This window comes from Chiloscyllium plagiosum, unplaced genomic scaffold, assembly GCF_037043375.1.
Source record: "Chiloscyllium plagiosum isolate Xiang-an unplaced genomic scaffold, Cpla_swu_hap1 HiC_scaffold_6, whole genome shotgun sequence".
Lineage (NCBI taxonomy): Eukaryota > Metazoa > Chordata > Chondrichthyes > Orectolobiformes > Hemiscylliidae > Chiloscyllium > Chiloscyllium plagiosum.
The window spans coordinates 114345133-114367200 of record NW_028270144.1 but is presented as its reverse complement, the minus strand read 5'-3'; the positions used below and the strand labels follow the sequence as shown (position 1 = coordinate 114367200).

Sequence of the window (22068 nt, the reverse complement as noted above, 5' to 3'; positions counted from 1 at the left end):
GCGCCAGAGTGGGGGGGTCAATTCCAGCCTCCGGTGACTGTCTGCGTGGAGTTTGCACATTCTCCCCATGTCTGCGTCGACTTCCTCCCATAATGCAAAGATGTGCAGGTAGGGTGAATCAGCCATGCTAAATTGCCCATAGTGTTCAGGGATGGGTAGGTTAGGCACATTAGGCAGGGGTGAATGTAGAGTAATACGGTAGGAGAATGGGTCTGGGTGGGTTACTCTTCGGAGGGTCAGTGTGGATTTGGTGGACCAAAGTGGCCTGTTTCCACACTGTAGGGATTCTATGATCTTCTATCATGATCTATGTCAAAAGAGAATAGTACAAGGATATCAGCAGTCACGGAAGAATCTTATTTGGCTTGAGCCAAGAAATACTACAATACAGAGCATATTCTATAGACTCCAATTATTAGGACAGGCAACTTAGGTACAAAGGAATCTCTAGGCATATACGTAGTGAAAAAAAGGCAGGTAAAAAGGAGAAATCTGGCTTATTAGGAACCAAAATGGTTCTTTACTGACGAAAGCAGAGGGCATGGCTGAGGTAATAAAAGAATAATTTTCACATATCTTTGTCAAGCAAGATGTCTGAAAGTATAGGTGCAAAGAGATGGAAATTTATCTGAATTAGCGAAGAATTGATAAAGAAGGATTAGAAAAGTCCAGCTGCTAGATCAAATGCAGTAGATAATTGAGGGAAGGGTGGGGTGATTTTGAAAAGCTTTATCATGAGGGGTTTGGACTGAGTACTTGGGAAAACAATTTGAATTTGCAGAAGGGCTGAGAACCAGAGGATACAATTTAAAAAAGGGTAAATAGTAAAAGAACCAAAAAGATAATGAGGAAGCACTTCCTTATGCAGCAAAAAGTTAGGAACCACAAGGTAAGGTCAGATTAACTTGTGCTAAAAAACAAAGGGGAAAAATTGATTGCAGGGAAGGATGACTCTATCTAAACTGTGTAAACCCATAAGAGGAAATCAGCCTTGTTGTAAAACCCTCTTTGCCAAGGTGCTGCACAAGCAGCAAGGAGTTGAAAGGTTCAGGGCAGGTGAAATGTAGATTTGAGGTTTCAGTCAGATCAGTTGTGGTATCAATGATTCGATCTTGTCGTGGATCAGAGTTGAGGGGCAGAATGGCTACTCTTACTTCTTGTTCATATGTAGACAATAAAAATTTGAAATTGGGAGAAAAAAAATGTTAATGTGACATTTGAATCCAATGTGTTACTGACTGTAGACATGCAAGATTAACCAACTTCAGACTCTAGAACAGGCTTAAGTATTTCAGGAACAATAGCATATGGTGTACAAGTTGCTGTCAAAATTGTGACAAGAATAGATTCTTAAACATGTAAGAACAAGGGATGATAAGCATAATGAATACACAAGGGAAAGCTTTATGAAGGAAATTCAGGAATTCAAATATTTGAAAAGAAATCTAAAGGAAAAGAAAAAGTTAACTCAAAGTTGAATATAAATGAATTGAAGTTATAATGTAGATTAAGGAAATTTGAGGACACTGTCAGTGAATCAAAAAATGTTGTTAAATCAAGAGGATGCAGAAAAGATGTACAAGGATATTGCTGGGACTGCAGGGTTTGAGTTATAGCAAGCGACTGAATAGGCTGGAGCTATTTTCCCTGGAGTGTCAAAGGCTGAGGGGTGACCTTATAGAGATTTATAAAATCATGAGGGGCATGGATAGGATGAATACCCAAGGTCTTTTCCCTAAGTTAGGAGAGTCCAAAAATAGATGGCATAGGTTTAAAGTGAGTTGGGAATAATTTAAAAAGGAATGGAGGTGTAACTGTTTCGTGCAGAGAGTGGTGTGTTTAGATGGAGCTGCCAGAGGAAGTGGCAAAGGCATTTAAGATTATAACATTTAAAAGGCATCTGGATAGTTACATGATTGGATAGGGTTTAGAGGGATAGGGGCCAAATGCTGGCAAATGGGACTAATCAGATTAGGATGTTTGGTCAGCGTGGACAAGTGGGACTAAAGGGTCTGCTTCTGTCCTGTGTGAATCTATGACTACAAAAGGCAAAATTCTTGAGAGAGAAAACATTACTTGGTCTGTCACAATAATGATCTACTCTACCCAGGGTCTTAGTATTAATATCATGAACTCCTACTTTCATCACAAGGCTGACATCATCCATTTCGACTTTTCACTAAAAAAAGATAGTGGCCAGCATTTCTCAAACCGCAGCTGCCTGTTGCTAGATGTTGCTGAACAGGAAGCATCAAGATTTTAACCCAGTGACAATGAAACGATAAGTCATATATTCTCAAATCAGTATAATGAGAGACTAAGTACAGTCCCTAACTTAAGGAACTTTCTTCCTCATCAAGCAGTGTTACTTCTATCTCAATATGCTTCAATCCTTCTCAAGAGCTATCGATCTGACTCCTCCTTTTTGAAAAGCATCTGCTTTTTTTTCTGATACTGTTATAACATTCAAAATAACAAGGTTTAAGGAATCCCCAGCCCATAAGTGTAGGTTAACGGAAGGCACATGCCCAATCATATGATTGCAAGACCATTAATCCAGAAACCCTGGTAACGATTTGGGGACCCAGGTTCAAATCAGTTTTGGCAGAGGGCGGAATTTGGATTCAAGTAAAATTCTGAAATTAACAGTTTAATGATGAAAGTCCAGTATTGATTGATAGAAAAAAAAAGCCATTTGGTTTACTAATATCCTTGGAGGGAAGGAAACTGTCATCCTTATCTGGTCTTGCTTACATGCGATTTCTGATTCACAGTATTGTGGATACCCTTTAGGCAGTTAGGGATGGGCCATAAATGCTGGCTTAGCCAGTGGCGCCTTCATTCGGTGAATGGAAAGTAAACCCATCCAATTCAGCAACACTTTAATATTACAAGGGTCAGCAGAATAGAAACTAAATGCACAGGAAATAAATGCAAGTGTACAACTTACCAGCAGCAATTTGCTGATTCATCAATTGGATATGCAAATTGAAAAGTTGCTCTTGCACTTTACTCTGTGACAACTTCAATTTCTCTCTTCTGCTCACCATGTAGCAAAGGTTCCTCACCTGAAAAGAATGAGCAGCATTTCAATTATTAGCGTTCTTTCCAAGTTATTTGTAACCCACAACTTACTGCTTTATTATAATAGAGATAGGAAACAAAAAAAAAACACAAACCCTTTCTAAGTCTTGGCGTAGATGCATGAACATCTTCATTCTGGAATGGATCTGATCCTCCTTGTGTTGACTCAAACAATTTTCTTCACCTTCCTTTGGAGGCAACAGCGGTTTACTGAAATTACTTTTTCTCTTTAGCTTCCAGTACTCAAAAATATATTCTACCACCTGCTCAGAGAGATGCAGTTCACTAGCCACATCAGCAACCTTTACCAAAGTGTAAAATTCTTCTTCTAGCTCCTGAAGCTTCTGTGCACGCAAACCTTTCTTCTCTGTTTCAGTCTGTTTCTGTTTCTGCTCATGTATTTTTGCATTTTGTTCAGAGTCACCTTCTTGGTTCTGTCTATTTTTGCTGTGCTTGAGACAGTAAGACTTGAACTTTACCTCATCACCATCATCCAAGATAGTCTTCATCTCCAGACTATGCTCAAAAGCACAAGTTACATGAAAGGCTGTGATGCAGCTCTTTACTGAACACTGAGGATTAATAGGAGAGTACAAAAGATTAATTAAAATTATACATTCCAAGAGCTAGTGTTAAACAGTTTGAATCAGAGTGGTTACAGCACAGGAGACTGTTATTCAGCCAGTTGTCATAGCATTCACAATACACATACAGACTCCAGTATATAAAAGCATTTATCCACAACAGTTTTTACATTTTCTCAATTGTACATTTTAACTCTAAACATTTTTATCCATGAAAAGGCGCTTTAAGATTACAATCAATCGCACAATTAGAAAATTCCTGAATTATGAAAAGAAATACAGGCATTGTTCTAAATCTGAAAGGAATCTGCTAACAAAGAAAGATTCAAACACTCATATTTAAAAAAGGTTAGAACCACGTGTCAGTATTTTGGACTTTAATCACCCACGTCTTCAAATCCCATTGCAATAATGGGGAAAATTTAGCCCACATGAAACTAGTAGAATCACTTGTACTACTGCAACAGCTTTATGAAAGGAACAGGATTGTCACGGTGAAAGTAAAATGTGTTGCTTTCGCCTCTCTATACCAAAAGATCCTGACCAGTTTATATGTAATTTTGCTGCAGAACATCGCTTTTATTGGGAGACAATGAAGTGGTAATGTCACAAACCTAAAACGACACAAGCTAACATTGTGGTGGTGATGAAAGGTGTAGTATAGGTTCAAATCCCACCAGAACAGTTGGTGGAATTTAAACTCAGGAATACAAAGCTAAATGACCATGACAACTGTCAACAGTAGAAATGGCAAAAGTGTTCATTAATTTAACTGCCAGAGATCTTGGGTGCAAAAAAAAGGTTTGTCCACTGAATACACAGTACAGGAAGCTTGTGGTACAGTGGCAGTGTCACTGATCTTATAATCTGGAGGCCCAGACCAAATAATCTGGGATGGGAGCTCAAATCTGATCATTGCAGCTGGTAGAATTTAAACTTGATTAATAAAATCTAGAATTCAAACCTAGCTTCATTGTATTAGTAAATGATTGTTTAAAAACCATTTGGCTCATTATTGCCTTTTAGGAAAGGAAGTCGGTTTCTACCTGGTCTAATTTACAGTTACTTCAGATCCACAGCAATGTGACCGACTCTCAACTACCTGTGAATGGCCTAACAAGTGCAACTAGGGACAAGCAACAAATGCTGGACTTGCCAGTGAAAGAAAAATAGCTTTCAATTTGTGGTGCTAAATCAATACTTGTCACTGATATTACAGAGCTTGTTTAAAAAAAAGTATAATAGAGGGTTACAATGAAACCAATTTAATGATTTCTAAACAGGGAATTAATTACAACTGCAAAGAGCAGCTAACCATATGGAATCCAGGGTCCTGCTCGTAAGCAATTTCTGTGCCACTTGCCTTTATAAATAAATCACTTACCTGGAGTCACTATTTAACGGAGAACATACTGGACTACATTTTGGCAATAACATATGATCAGTTCCCTGATACAAATCCTTAGTTAATTTCTGGAAATTCAGCAAAAGATACTTTATCAAAGCGGTCAGGATCAACAGCAGAGTGGGTAGAATATGTACATACGAAAAATATAGAGGACCATTAGCCTCTTTCCATTTAGAAAGAAAGAATGCAACATAACTATTTATCAAGCCCTTAACCTAAATTTCACAGGAAAGGCATACCTGAATGCAGGCACCAGTCTTTAATTTGCAAAGGCTGCAGACTAATGACCATCGGCTTGGTGGAATGTGAGACACCTTTGTAATTGGTTCCATTCTTTCAGGGCAGGCAATGCTGACCTGGGATTACATATAAATATACTGTTAGAGCATTTCCCCAAAGGTGCAAATAAAAAAAGTCAAAAATTTAATTCTGATTAGACTCAATTTATGGGCAGCTCCAGTAGGTTTGCTGCATTTTGAAAGAAGCTATTTGATCTTTTTCAGAAAGTGGTATGCATTCAGACCAATTGTCAGCAGGGTCCTCAATAATTACACTTTTCTAACAACCACTATTTTGAGTGGGAATTCTCAAAAATAGAATTTGGGGTCAATAGCCATAAAAATGTTTTAAAACCTAAACTTCGATGAAAATAATTTTGCTGTGGAGAGATAATTCTAATATTTAATTTTATTCAGTGGACACTTGTTGCCAAAATTCCAAGATATTTTGTCAAAGCTGAACAATAAACAAACACTTGTTGGCTTGTAATGTTTTTGTTTCCACAGCAGAATTACTATATTGTGTGAATTGAACTCAATTAATTAATCTCAACCCTCAAAACACAACCAAGTCTTTGAGATCTTGGAGAAGATTTGTAGCTCAAGTTGTGGATCAGATTATCGGTTTGCTCACTGAACTGGTGGGTTTGTTTGCAGACGTTTCGTCACCATACAGGGTAACATCAGTGAGCCTCTGGTGAAGCTTTGATGTTCTATCCTGTTTTCTTGGTTTGTGTCTTGGTTTGTTGTGCTGGGTGATATCATTTCCGCTTCAGTTTCTGAGAGGTTGGTTAATGGAATCCAAACATGTTTGTTAATAGAGTTCTGGTTTGAATGCCAGGTCTCTAGGAATTCCTGCACGTGTCTTTGTTTAGCTTGCCCCAGTCAAACCAGTGTCCCTCTTCATCTGTGAATGGGTACCAGTGATAGTTGGTCATGTCTTTTGGTGGCTACCTTCCTGCTGGTTTATCCAATGTAATGTTTGTTGCAGACCTTGCAGGGTATTTTGTATATTATGTTCAGCCTGCTGGCTATTGGTAGGGGGTCCTTTAAATTCATCAGTTGTTATTTAGTGTGTTAGGCTTGTGGGCCACCATGATGCCTAAAGACTGGAGTAGTCTGCTGGTCATCTCTGAAATGTCTTTGACGTATGATCGGGTGACTAGGATCTCTGGGTGTGTTGTGTCTTCCGGTTTAGGTCCATTGTACAGGAAATCGGCAGACTGCACTCACTGGGTAACCATTGTTCCTGAATACATTGTATAGGTGTTTATCCTTGGCCGCTCATAGTTCTGGGATGCTGCAGTATGTTATGGCTTGTTTGAATAGTGTCCTGACACAACCACCCTGACATAAGTGCAGTCCACTGATTCCTGCATAACAGAACTAAACAGGAAGGCATAACATGCCCAGAAACACTAGTCACCCTACCATACAAAGAAATTTCAGAGATGACCCTCAGAGTACTTTGGCCCTTAGGCATCAAGCAGCCCACAAACCTACTACTACACTGAAACAACTACTGACGAATTTAAAAAGACCCCGTATGCAAAGCCAACAGAACGAACACAATATACAAAACACCTTGCAAGGACTGCAACAGACATTTGAATTCAGGTAAGGCTAAAAGGCCAAAATGCATTATTTAAAATCCTTCTTCAATCAAATATAGATTTAATGTGAAAATAAAGTCGTGTTTACATTTCTAAAAATTCAACATGTTAGTTGGTTTGAGATCAGATTCAATTAGTCAATATTAGTCCTGAAGTCTTCTATAGCTTACCAAACATTCTGCTGTATCTTAAAATGCCAAAAACCCAAGATTAAGCTGCAGTATTGTTTTCACTGTGCAAATACATAAGGCAAAGAAAAAAAAAGGACTTAAGGATAGATTTCTGAAAAAAACAAATCCATAAGTGCACTTTTTACCTCAGGTATCCACAAAGCACAGCTTACGTGTGCCCAGTTGGTCCCAGCACGTGTAGCTTTCATTGCTCCACCTTGCTTTGGACACAGAAGACACTGAGGATAAATTCCAAGTACACAAGTGCGACACAGCCAGCTACCTTCAGGCACTTTCAATATCCCATAACATGCCTGAATGCAAAAGAAATTTGGAAGAATATATATTGATCAACAAAATTCAACGAACAAGCAAGTGGTAATGTTCATATTTGTGATTCAAGATAGATCCACATCAATACCTGATGTCAAAGGCACAAAATATTCAAAACAATTAAAAAATATATAGTTATGGAAAAGGATAGACCTGATCTAGAAACTGAAGTTTAAACTGGGGTAAGGCCAATTTTGACAGTATTAGGCAAGAACTTTCACAAGTTGATTGAGAGGTTATTTGCAGGTGAAGGGATAGTTGGGAAGTGAGAGGTCTTTAAAAAGGAGGTAACAAGAGTTCAGAGACAGTATGTTCCTGTTAGTGCGAAGAGCAAGGCCTGTAGGTGCAGCAAATGTAGGACAACTAAAGGAATTAGGGCTCTGGTCAAGAAAAAGGAGATGTGTCAGATATAGACAACTGGGATTGAGTGAATCCCTGAGAAGTACAAAAGGAAGTAGAAGTATACTTAAGAGGGAAATCATGGAGGGCAAAAAAAGGGTACATGAGATATTTTTGGCAAGTGTGGTTAAGGAGAATCCAAAGAGATTCTACAAGTACATTAACGACCGAAGAGTAACTCGCAAGAGAATAAAGGCCAGCAAGGCATAGATGCTATAGCACAGATGTTGCTGAACTTGAAAAAGTTCAGAAAAAATTTACAAAGATGTGGCCAGAATTGGAGGATTCCAGTAATAGGGAGAGGATGAATAGACTGGAGCTTTTTTTCACCTATCAAGCATTGAAAGCAGAGGGGTGACTTTATAGAGGTTTATAAAACTGAGAGGGGCATGAATAGGGTGAAAAGTCACAGTCTTTTTCCTCGGGTAGGCAAGTCCAAAACTAGGTTTAAGATGAGAGAGGAAAGATTTAAAAGAGACTTGAAGGGCAAATTTTTCATGGAGAGGGTGGTGTGTGTATGGAACAAGCTGCCAGAGCAAGTTGTTGAGGCTGGTACAATTACAACATTTTAAAAAAGCATCTGGATGGGTATATAAACGGGAAGGGTTGAGAAGAATATGGGCCAAATGGGACCAGATCAGTTTAGATATCTGGTCAGTGTGGACACGCTGGATCGAAGGATCTGTTTGAGCTGTGTACTATAAAACACACCATAGCAATGAAACCACCATTCAAGTTCCCCTTTAAGACATAGAGCATCATGGGTGAGACATATGCCCTAATTTCTTTACTGTTACTGGATTAAAATCTTGGAATCTGCTTCTTAATTCTTAATCTGCTTCTGTGGGTGTCCCTACATTCAAACACTGCAACAGTTCAAGGTGCTATCTCATCACTACCTTCTCCAGGGCAATGATGTATGTGCAATATGCGCTGGCTTATCCAGCAACACACGTCATAAACAAATTAAAAACAACACCTTCTCAACAGCAATTATGATTAATCTTGCCAGCGAGTCTCCCATGAATGAATAAAAACATCTATAAATGGTTTCCTCTCAAGAGGCTAGGATGAACAAACATACCAAACAGGAGTAAGTGAGAACTGCAGATGTTGGAGATCAGAATTGAGAGTGGGGTGCTGAAAAAGCACAGCAGGTTACCCAGTATCTGAGGAACAGGAGAATCGATGTTTCGGGCAAGAGCCCTTCATCAGGACCAAACATATGAACCCCAAATAAAAGATCATTAAATAATCCTAACCTGCACATAATATCAGTTAGCATCAATTTTAAACAATTTTTAACCTCATCTTCAAAGCCTACTAGTGACCTGGGACTTCCCTATTTCCACCAGCCCGACATAACTCCACAATTCTGTCCACCTCCAAATCTTTCTTGTGCATCCAGTTTTCATTGATTCATCATCTAGCAAAAGTACCGAACTATACCCCCATTTGAAACATTTGCCACCAAGTCTATACCAGTTAGAGAGGAAAAAAAAGGCTAAGCATTAAAATTTCAGTAAACACTTTTAAAGAAGTTGTCACACAGGACTTTACAGGATCAGACTTGGATGTTACACTTTCAATAGTTTTGAGTTCAGTCATAGTATGTTGGCAATTCTTTTTGCTTCTGCTACTATTCATTTCACAAAACTAGCTTTTGAAATTTATTGGCAAAGGAACTGTAAAAAGGTGACCATTTAAATTTAACATTACAGCGCAGTACAGGCCCTTCAGCCCTCGAGGTTACTGAACTCAACAAAAGAAACTTCTGTAAGCTCAGGGAAAATACAGATCATAGACAAGAGATGTACAGCATGGAAACAGACCCTTCGGTCCAACCCATCCATGCCGACCAGATATCCCAACCCAATCTAGTCCCACCTGCCATCACCCGGCCCTTATCCCTCCAAACCCTTCCTCTTCATATACCCACCCAAATGCCTCTTAAATGTTGCAATTGCACCAGCCTCCACCAGTTCCTCTGGCAGCTCATTCCATACACATACCACCCTCTGCGTGAAAAAGTTGCCCCTTAAGTCTCTTTTATATCTTTTCCCTCTCATCCTAAACCTATGCCCTCTAGTTCTGGACTCCCCGACCCCAGGGAAAAGACTTTGCCTATTTACCCCATCCATGCCCCTCAATTTTGTAAACCTCTATAAGGTCTCCCCTCAGCCTCCAACGCTCCAGGGAAAACAGCCCCAGCCTGTTCAGCCTCTCCCCGTAGCTCAGATCCTCCAACCCTGGCAACATCCTTGTAAATCTTTTCTGAACCCTTTCAAGTTTCACAATATATTTCCGATAGGAAGGAGACCAGAATTGCACGCAATATTCCAACAGTGGCCGAACCAATGTTCTGTACAGCCGCAACATGACCTCCCATCTCCTGTACTCTATACTCTGACCAATAAAGGAAAGCATACCAAATGCCTTCTTCACTATCCTGTCTACCTGCGACTCCACTTTCAAGGAGCTATGAACCTGCACTCCAAGGTCTCTTTGTTCAGCAACACTCTTTAGGACCTTACCATTCTACAAGTTCAGAGATTGCAATATTGAGATAAACTTTTAATTCGTAAATTTAAACAAAATAGAAAGAAGAGCTTGCGGAGCCTGTAGTATCCCGCTAGTCAGTGGAAAGCAAGGTCAGAAGTCTATTTGACTTTAAAATTTTGGCAATTAATGCCTGACTCCTTATGATTATTATTTGAGATTTGAAAAATATGGGTATGATAATGCGGCTATTCTACTAAGCTTGTAATTCAGAGATCAATAACAATGCCTGGAACTTTGGTAGTTTGAGAGTTTGGAGTCTGTGAATGAAAGATTTGGATGAAAGGTCACAAAGAAATCAGACTTTAGGAAAGATAAAACAACTATCTTCAACTACTCTGCATATTCACAACTCCAGTCCCCCATTAAATGTTATTACTTCTTAAACTGCTCTTCGAAATGCAGTTTTGAAAATATACCATTTAAGACTGTCAGGGTAACTAGCTATGAATATTTATGAGCTGGTCTTGTCAGCAATGCTCACTACCCAATAACTAAATTAAAATCAAAAAAGAATTTATAGATCCATTCCTTGAATTCTAACTACAAAACCTGAAAACAATTACATTTAATTTAGCTTACTTAAATGGATCAGCTTCCCTATCCATCACCCATTTTCATATGGAATAGAGATCACCTTTGCTCATTCAAGAATGCAATCTCATTAACTCCAACACACCACTTAACCAATGCCACTTAGCTACCAGTGATCAAACAGAAATCAGAAATCCACAGACGAAATAGAACCTATGTAAGTGAGAAAACTTAGATGTGTTTCACGGTAATGTATATACTGCAAAGTCCCAAACACTGCAGATGGTTGCAACTTTGTAATTCTGCAATAAAAGGTAACCAAAACATCAAATGGAGAATATCGTAACTTTTGATTTAGTAAATTGTTTGTATAATTAACATTTTAACTTACTTGATGGACACAGATATTACACCGATCACAGAAGACCATCTCATTGCCCTCTTCACTATCAGGGGAACGACATACATCACAGATAACATCTTCATCATACTCAATTCCCAGCCCTTCCTCAGTCTCAATGGCATGGTTCATGTTTTCATAGCAGTGACGCTCCAGTGCTTCTATAGTTTTCTCCATTGTGCATTCGTGGATCAAACCACATCCTAAATTAAAGCAATTTTAAAAGGAAAGTATTGATTTTAATGTTGTTTAGATGAATCTTTGTGTACCATTCATCAAGCAACAGGAAACCACTAAGATATTACGCCTATTAAAGTTTAAATTTTCTGAAGTCCTACAATCTCAGACAGCATGCATAGATAAAAACTGAAATTTTATTCCAAATGCCAAAATGGCCACAGCATATTGCAGATAAGGCTGGTGACATCAGCTAAACATGACAGGCTTCAGAATTAGTCTGAGAGTGTGTGGTTAATGTCAATGTATTCCATGTGCAGTGACATCAGTGCTGGTGCACGCACAGGCTACTTCACCTTGATTTGATGATCATTAGTTTTAGAAGCAAAAATGGAGTCGATAAACAATCAAATTAGTTTCATTATTCTAGATTTGCTGCAAACCACACTACTGAAAAAAATTAGTTGCAGCAAAATTACACACTCATGCTTGACAGATAAACAAAACATCTTGGAAGAGTACTGTTCAGTTCGTGGTCAGTGATGTTGCATTGCAACTGTTTACACGAATGCACTCCTTACTCCACCTGCTGGTGGCATTCACAATAAACTCAGCCAGCGAGGACAAAAGGCTACAGTAGGTCTGTGCTGAGGAGCAGATGCGACTGTGCCTCCACATCTAGATAGCAATTTTCTGCCTTCAGACCCTGCAGCAATATCTTTACATTAGGCCTCATCGAAGATGCCCTGATGACATTTCTTCCGTCAGGTATGCAGCCTCAATAACAACATGCAGCTCCTATTCACACAGCGGACATGCCTTTGGATCTTCTTGGGGAATTGCTTGTTGTAGAGTGGCAGCTGTCGTCAGGCAGCAACTGGTCATGAACTGGTTCCTTTGCCATTGTGGTTTCTGCTGGTTGACAGAGGAGAGGACTTGGGATGCTGTGCTGACCAGAGTAAGGGATGCATTAGATGATGCCATTGCAGCTGCCGTGGGGGCAGTCAACGTCCGATTCACAACCTGAGCCACCCAGAGTATGATGGATGAGGTACTCAGCCCCTACACCGCATGTGAAATCAAGCGGCTTTTGGATGAAGTGTCCTGTGTCCGTCCTGAATTTGACATGAGCCCTGCATAGTGGTCCTCCCCGGAACGTGGCACCCTGATCTGAGCCACATCAGGGAAACCCTGTGCAATTTAGAATGGCATGGATGAGTTTTCTATATGAGCTATTCCTGCACACTCACCACTTCCTCACCTTTGTCTGCTGCTTGGATATGCCTTGGTTTGACATTTTGTCCTCTGGCAGCAGAGATCCCGAATGGAGGGTCCTATACAAAGGGCCCACCCCTTTTCCACTGGGAATCTGGAGTGGATGGTGCTGCAAGCAGCAATCCCATGCAATCACTGATTGAGTAAACTCACACAGTGCATTTGTGTGGCCTGGAGGAAATAGTTTTTCATATAGAATGTTTCCATTTGCTGCCTTTTTTTAGTGTTTTAAAAGGGGCTGCTTCTTAAATTCTGGCTGCACTTCAGCTGCAGGCTTCTGATCTGATGGTACCTGGTGCAGAAAGAAGGCGGTCAAGTTGGAGGGTCTTCTCATGGGTCTGCTCGTAGGCCTGGCCATGGTGGCCATTAACAGGTGCAGGCAGCAGGCTGCAGAGGGACTTGTCATTCCTTACTGTCTGCCCCTCTTTCGCAGTTATATCTGCTGTCCCTGGAGAGAGCATGTGGTACTCACCAGCAGAGTAAAGACCTTTAGAGACTGCAGGGTCTGGGATGTATTATTAGCCTAGACATTTTAATTTAGCAAGTTTCAGTTTTGTTAAATAAAGTTCTGTTCAACTATCAAATTGTGTTTTAAATTGATAATGCCCCACAGGTGTTTCATTATTTTTTTAAACCAAACAGGGAATCAAAACTACAGTTGAAAGAAATTTTATACAGTACCTTTAATATCACACAATGTCTCAAAGCGCTTAACAACAGGACTATAAACACGATTACACTGAGCCACAGAAGGTGACATTAGGGCAGATGAGCAAAAACTCAGTTGAAGAGGTGGGTCATAGTGAGCATCCTTTTAAAAAAAGGGAAAAAAAAGGGAAAAAAAAGCGAGGGAGAAGCTAGAGGGTATCCCAAAGCTTAGAGTCTAGGCAGCTGTGGTTTCGAAGAGGACAGAATTAAAGCAGCACAGCTACTTTGGAGGCTTGTGGGGCCGGAGAAAAAGAGGACAAATTCTTCAAAGGACTTTGAAATAAGGAAGAAAATTGTTAAATCAAAGTATTACTTGACAGAAAGCCAAAGTAGGTCAGTAAACACAAGTCATAGGAACAGGACTGGGTACAAGTTAAGACTTAGACAACGGAGCATTGGATTACCTCAAAGGATGGGTTGTGGGAAATCAAGCAGGGGAAAATGTTGGAATAGTCAAGTCTAGAAGTAATGAAGCTGAGACAGAGACAAAACATCTGCTAATGTTATGGGCAAGTTTAATTTCAGCACAAGTAGCGTATGAAATTAGTGAGCAACGCTTTTATATTTCAAAAATAGTTATTCATTTGATATTATAGTTTATAGTGACCTACAGATCAGTAAAATTGTTCCACGAAAGCAAATGAACAAAACAATACTAGCAATGTATGCGGGAGAAATTGCAAATCCAACTTTTTTTAAGTTCACAGACCCATATTAAAAGATCACAATTCATTCAAGGAAAACAAAATTCCTCCACTTAACGTCATGATCTAATTTTCCAATCCAAATAGCACGAATGAGGAAAAAAAGGTTGAAAGTCATTATATGTTCCAAAAAAAAACCATAAACAGCACCAGTTAAATAATTTGTACTCCAGTCTGAGTACTTTACCATGTTTTTTTTGATATTTTCTAAAGTTTGTATTTACCATTTAATAAGATGCAAGATATTTTCTCTTTTTCATAAAAAAAACTACAATACCCAATAACTCGGAACAAATAAATAGGCTGAATTGTCAAACACTTTAGTTTACGGTAAACATGCCAGAAACTATTCACAGAATCCTCATATTTCTGAAACAGGCGATTTGACCTATCAATTTTGCACCAACTCTCCAAAGAGTATCCCACCCAGACCCAGCCCCCCACATTTACCATGGCTAACCCACCTAGCCTGCACATACCTGGACACTATGGACAATTTAGCATGGCCAATCCACCTAACCTGCACATCTTTATAATGTGAGAGAGGAAACCACAGTACCCAGTGGAAACCTATGCAGACATGGGGAGAACATGCAAATTTCACACAGACAGAGTCATCCAAGGGAGGAATTGAACCCAGGTCCCACTTGCTTTGAGGCAGCAGCATTAACCACTGAGTCACCGTGTTGCCCAATAAGCAGCAGCACTGGTTCCGCCCAGTTTAAAATGAAATTTCAGATAAAGAGTGTTAATGAAAAAATTAATTACATCCCAATGTGTTTAATAAATACATACCCATTTCCCTCAGTTCTTCATTTGCCGCATGTAACCAATAAATGTCCACATCATCCAAGTCGTAACGGCACACAGTGTCTGCCAGTTCCAGGATGTTAACATATCCAGGGTCTGAAGGTTCAGTGTTAGAACAGCGGATATACTTCCGTGGTTTAGTGAACAAAGTCTCCTTCACCTTTTCCACAATGACCCTAAAACAGCCAAACAAAAGAAAGAAAGAATGCTTAAAAACTTCACGGAGAAAGTGAGGTCTGCAGATGCTGGAGATCAAAGTTGAAACTTTATTGCTGGAACAGCACAGCAGGTCAGGCAGCATCCAGGGAACAGGAGATTCGACGTTTCGGGCACAGGCCCTTCTTCAGGAATGAGCAGAGAGTGTTCAGCAGGAGAAGATAAAAGGTAGGGAGGAGGGACTTGGAGGAGGGGAGTTGGAAATGTGATAGGTGGAAAGAGGTCAAGGTGAGGGTGATAGGTCGGAGTAGGGTGGAGGCGGAGAGGTCAAGAAGAAGACTGCAGGTCAGGAAGGCGGTGCCGGGCTGGAAGGATCCGGCTGAGACAAGGTGGGGGGAGGGGGGATGAAGAAACTGGTGAAGTCCAAGTTCATCCCCTGCGGTTGGAGGGCTCCCAGTCGGAAGATAAGACGCTCCTCCTCCGACCGTCGGGTTGTTGTGGTTTGGCGGTGGATGAGTCCAATAACCTGCATATCCTCGGTGGAGTGGGAGGGGGAGTTGAAATGCTGTGCCACAGGTTGGTTGGGTTGGTTCGTCCGGGTGGCCCAGAGGTGCTCCCTGAATCGCTCCGCAAGTAGGCGGCCTGTCTCCCCAATATAGAGGAGGCCACACCGGCTGCAGCGGATGCAGTAGATCACAGATTCACCTGCACCTCCACCCACATCATCCACAGATTCACCTGCACCTCCACCCACATCATCTACTGCATCCGCTGCAGCCGGTGTGGCCTCCTCTATATTGGGGAGACAGGCCGCCTACTTGCGGAGCGATTCAGGGAGCACCTCTGGGCCACCCGGACGAACCAACCCAACCAACCTGTGGCACAGCATTTCAACTCCCCCTCCCACTCCACCGAGGATATGCAGGTTATTGGACTCATCCACCGCCAAACCACAACAACCCGACGGTCGGAGGAGGAGCGTCTTATCTTCCGACTGGGAACCCTCCAACCGCAGGGGATGAACTTGGACTTCACCAGTTTCTTCATCCCCCCTCCCCCCACCTTGTCTCAGCCGGATCCTTCCAGCCCGGCACCGCCTTCCTGACCTGCAGTCTTCTTCTTGACCTCTCCGCCTCCACCCTACTCCGACCTATCACCCTCACCTTGACCTCTTTCCACCTATCACATTTCCAACTCCCCTCCTCCAAGTCCCTCCTCCCTACCTTTTATCTTCTCCTGCTGAACACTCTCTGCTCATTCCTGAAGAAGGGCCTGTGCCCGAAACGTCGAATCTCCTGTTCCCTGGATGCTGCCTGACCTGCTGTGCTGTTCCAGCAATAAAGTTTCAACTTAAAAACTTCACAGAAAGCTATTTTTAAATAAATCAAAAAGCGCAAAAGCCGAACTGAATTCCTCTAATCAAGAATAGGGGGCAATTTTCCCTTTCAATCCCAGTGAAAAGGTTAATTATTGCACTCAATTAAAATTCAGGTGCAAGTTCCTAATTAAGCATAGGCCAGGGATTCAACCTTTGAATGGATTTATCCATCCAGAATGTTTACAGCATTTCAGTTCATTCAGTGAGAAGTAACCATTCCAATACGAAATGTGGCACAAACAAATAGTTTAAATTAACTATATATACAAACTTACATATAGTGAGTTTGCAAATATACTTTTTCATGAAAACAAATTTTTGAATCAGTGTTTTCTTTGCTATCAGTAAAGCAGTATTAGCCAACATTAATTACAAAAGGGATACTTATGGTGACAGAGATGGAATGATGGAATTTATGTAGGAGTGGAAAAGCAGAGTGCTGAATTCCAAATAAGAATTTAAATTTTTCCTCTTCAGACAAAACATTACACTAGGTATTCTAAACAGTGTAGAAATATATTTAAACCTCTATATTGAAACACTGTCAGTCAAACTAAGATAATTACAAATGCATTGGAAGGGCTTGTGAAGAGACATACAATCCAGACACTGACTGTGACAGTCTCAGGAGGATATTAACAAGTGCAAAGTACTAGAAATTATGACATTCATGGCTACAGAGAGACTGACAAAAAGAAAAGGATGCTCTTGAAAGCACACACGAGAACAAGAATGTCAACAGCAGTTCTGAGAGCTTTTGGGAGATTACTGAAAGGAAACTCATTCCTTCCCTCTCAAGGAGGCAGACACTCCAGCTTCTATGGAAACAGCTCCAGACAAAAAGCATAAAAGGGAACTGAAAGACTTCAAGATAATAATATTTGTTACTAACGACTATATCCACAATACAAGGTGACCAACTTTGGCCTTGGGTTAAAACCTTACACCAAAGCACTGCAGACTGCATATTGTTTTATCTTCCTTAGTATGGATTATGCACAAACATGCAGCGCAAGAGGAAAAGGTGGTATTCTTTTTCTCTCCCCTCCCCCCTCAACATTTTCATTGCTCTCACTATTTGGTTCTCACTTTGGTAAAAGGGGAAGAAACCAATTGGTGAGTAAATGGCAAGTTTTTTGATTCAGAATAAATAGTTTGCAAAGTTAAGGCTTGGCAGGGCTAAGTGATATGTCCACCCTGTGGCACATGAGATATTGTAAATAAACTATGTGCCCTAGACAAACATACCTGTGAGGAGTATCACTCGCGCAGAAACTTTAATTCCAAGTTTCAAAACTCACATCCACAAGGCAGAGGACTGCATGAATAATGATTAGTGATGCTGCTACACTCGAGTTTGGGAGCATATAGTCAGAAAATTGCATGACTTTGGTCAGCCTAAGCTAAAAAGGCTGGTAGTGCAGGAGTACCTGAGAAGGTCTGACTCACCATCTGGCTTTCGATTGTCGATACTGGTAGTATTGATGCTACTTTGGATTGTACATTGCCCTGCTGCTGCTCTGCAATATCCTAGACCCTAGTGCTAGGGAGGCATTCTTCTGAAGGTGTGAATAGCCAAAGGTTAGGTTCGACATTGATACCAATAACAGACAGAAAAGGACATGAGGTCCTGAAAGCAGATATTTGGGACACAGGAAAGGAGGTTAAAAAGCAAGACCCAAGATTTGGAATCTCAGGATTAATCACTGCCCTACATGCTGGTGAGTACAGGGGGAATGAGCAACTGAACACATGTCTGGAGAGCTGCTGTAGGAAGGAGGGGGATCAGATTTGAAGTATTGAGACTTATTCTGGGTATGTGGGACCTGTACAAGACAGACAGATTGCACCATAGCAGGACTGGGTCTTGCAGAGAGACTTGCTGACACTGTTGGGTTTGGTTTAAAATAAATTGGGAGAATGATGAGAAGCAGAAAGTGAGCTCAAGTTGAATAGACAAATCTGGTAACAGGAAGTAGCATAAGCAAAATTAGAAGACAGAAGAAAGACACAAGCATCAACTTCAGGACATTCAGTAATTCCTCTAAATCTTCAACTTCTCAATTCATACTATCTTGCTTTCAACTATGAATCATCAATAACTGCATTAGAACTATTAACTTTAAATTTAAATTTAAAAACAATTGGCAGAATACTGGCACACCATCCAGCACTTCCTTCCACCACGAAAGTAACTCCTTGAACAAGTACCAACTATTACTATAGTCCTAAACTTCAGTGTTCTGGTTAACATTACAAAAGTACATTTTTTTTTGCACTTCAGATATTCCTCTGCCACATACCTTTCCTGACCGATAGGCGATCTGTACCTTTATTACTGTGCTAGTGGCTTTCAATGAGTGAACAGAATGTTAGCTAGAAACTAAAGGGAAGACAACAATGTAAAATGCCTACTCAGTTTATAGTTTTGACTGGTTAGTTGCCAGATACATGTTATAATTGAATAGAAAGAGAATCATATCCTTTTTGGGCAAAATAAGCAGCTGATACCTAACAGATGGATTTGGAATGGTTTCTGGACTGGCTGGAACCTGAACACCTTTCTCCCACTCCTGCTTCCATTGATCAGCCAAGAGATAATATTCATCCTGGTTCACATGGTGGGAGTCTGGAATCTTCATGGCACTGATGAGGTCCTTCCTAAATACCTAGCAAAAGCAATAATATATATTTAAAACAAATATTAAAATACGTTGTCACAAAAAGTGTACAAAAAATTTACTATACCATGGTAACAATCAGGTTCAAATTCATAGATTCGCACATAGACAGAGAATGCACTAACAACTATCTGGGACACACGTTCCAGTGATAAAGTACAGTAGGATAAGCAGAGGTTTATTGGAATAGATCATTCGTGATCTCAGCTAGGAACACCACAAGAATGAAAGGAAAGATAAATGTGCACATTTTCCCCCAAAAAACAAGAATAATTAGAAACTCTCTGCCAATATATTTTAAAGCTTAATGTCTCTACTTCAAATGCTCAAACTTTTCTGTATGTGAAGAATTATGCAGCCAAACAATTTAACATAGGCAGTCAGGCTCAGTGCGGCGCATCTGCATATTCTGAAAGCTACATATTAATATACAGCACCCTGTTGTTCCCAGACTGAAAGAACATACAGAAAGACTGTACAGAGGCACGTTCTCCATGGCAACACCTCTGTCCAAATGGACTTGCCAAACAAATTGCACTCTCCTCTCATTCCTATAAAATGTCAATTTACTCCTTGAATTTGTATTCTTGAGCAATGTCCCAATGAGTGCAAGACAAGATATTTTGATGAAGTGTTCTTTTTCAGCAGTATTCATTTTTTCCAGCTGTTTAAAAGATCAACTTTGCCTACATCAGATTCAGATTAATAAACTTAATGGATAACTTAATTTACTAAAAGCTTTGGTTTGTCCTAATTTCATTCCTTAACCAAAAAAAAACTGGATAACTATGATTTTGGCACAATTGTGCCAATCCCCCTTAACAAAAAGTGATGCCGTTAGAAAAGAGAGAAGGCCAGTGAAACCCTTTGGCCTGCTCTGCCATGAAATTAGAACACTAATCTACAACTGAAATATTATTTGTTCTACAACATTGTTACCTCTTAGCTAGCAAAATCTCTCTCATACAAAAGCAAAATACTGCAGTTGCTGGAAATCTAAAATAAAATCAATGTGCTGGAGAGACAGGTCTGTGGATAACTGGAGAAAATAGTAAGGTCAAAGTAGAGTCCAATAGGTCTTTTCTTTCCCAAATAATTCTCCAAATTACTATGCACTGTGTGTGAACACCCTTCACTGCTGAATTTCTTGGTTTTAATTTTAAGTATAATGTCCCCTCATTTTGACTTCTACCAAGGAATAGGTTATTATTGCATCTACTCTTAAGAATCCTTTTATCATTTTTAAGCACACATAGACAAATGGAATTCGAATCAAGTTCATGAAAAAGGTCACAATTCAACTCAATATGTCATAGCAACATTCTTGCAAACCCACTGACCAGCTCTAGTCCAAATGGGAACCACTAGAATCAGATGTTTATATTTGACTTCATATTTGAGCTAAACAAAGATAAACAACTTAGAATTTTCTTTCACAATGAAAACAATACAGCAATCTAATCTCTGTTTTTTGGCATTTTACGATCCTGTCGAAGACTTCAGTGACAGAATAATGATTTTAATTTTACCAGAATTGCCCAAGAAAAGCTAATGTCCTAGGAATACAAGAATAGCATTTGCATTTCCTGCATTTTAAAGAGAAAGCCTAAAAACTTTCCTGCAAGCACATGGAATTAAAAAAAAATCTTCTTTCCATGCAGGGAAAATCCAGATCTTCAATTCTAATTTAGACTTTAATGTCTTTTTGTCTGCAATGTACTAACCTCAGCAGGCTTCTTCTTCCCACGTGACAAGGCATGCCGGTCACTCCTGTACTTTGAATGAGAGGACAACGAAGTTGAAGGGCCTATGCAGGAAGGCACAAAAAGATATTAAAGCAAGATGACAACTCCAGCGACCAGACAATCCAATGGTGAATTGAAATACATTACAATAACAATATTATCCCAGTTTCATGCAACGAGTTACACCTGCATAAAAACTTCCAAAGAATCCATGTATAAAATAATCTGAATACTCAGCACAGGAGAAACACTAACATACATTATCTGCAGAAAAAATGTTGATAGGATGTTGTTCTCCCTGTCAAATGTGTAACTAGCAGGTGATCCAGCCAACTCAACTACCTTTACAGAATTGCTTGCTTGAATGGATGTCAATTAATGTCAAATTTAAGACCACAAGAAATAAGAACAACAGTAGGCTATTTGACCCCTCTCAAACCTGCTCTGCCATTCAATAGGATTATGGCTGATCAGACATTCCTCTTCTACTTTCTTGTCCTTTCTCCGCAACCCTCGATTCCCCTACTGGTCAGGAATCTATCTCAAACCTTAAATATAGACAAGGACTCTGCTCCCCACAGCTCTGAGGCAAGGAGTTCCAAAGACACTCACTCAATCCTCAGAAGAAATTCCTCCTCAGCGCAGTCTTAAATTGATGTTCCTTAATTCTGAGACTATGCCCTCTAACCTTAGGGTCTCCCTTGAAGTGAAGTATCCCCTCAGCATTTACTCGGTCAAGCTTACAAATCATAAAACAGAAACTGCTGAAAAGCTCAGCAAATCTGGCAATATCTGTGAAGAGAAATCATGTTTCCGGTCCAGTGACCCTTCCTCAGAAGGTCTTTAAGAATCCTATATGTTTCAGTGAGACCACCTCTCAATCTTCTAAACTCCAGCGAGTAGAATGTCAACCTGCTTAACACTTGCTCATAAAACAATCCCTCCATACTAGGGATGATCCCAGTGGACCTTCTTTGAATTGCCTCCAAAATGAAATATCAATCCTCAAATAAGGGCACAAAAATTGCTCAGAGTAATACAGTGGCATTAAAATTGCCCCACTCTTATCAAC

General features: G+C 40.1%; 1 protein-coding gene across 2 annotated transcripts in view; it reads right to left on the bottom strand.

Moving 5' to 3' along the window:
- The window catches only part of jade3 (jade family PHD finger 3), a 52732-nt gene that overhangs the window by 3891 nt on the left and 26773 nt on the right, over positions 1-22068 (bottom strand). For both annotated transcript variants that reach the window (XM_087988367.1, XM_087988366.1), the window contains exons 4-11: positions 20976-21058; positions 19082-19239; positions 15022-15212; positions 11354-11565; positions 7284-7451; positions 5316-5432; positions 3180-3656; positions 2951-3068 (exon numbers count right to left, since the gene is read on the bottom strand). In XM_087988367.1, coding sequence (XP_087844493.1) covers positions 2951-3068; positions 3180-3656; positions 5316-5432; positions 7284-7451; positions 11354-11565; positions 15022-15212; positions 19082-19239; positions 20976-21058 — 1524 coding nt within the window. The remainder of the gene's footprint in view (positions 1-2950; positions 3069-3179; positions 3657-5315; positions 5433-7283; positions 7452-11353; positions 11566-15021; positions 15213-19081; positions 19240-20975; positions 21059-22068) is intronic.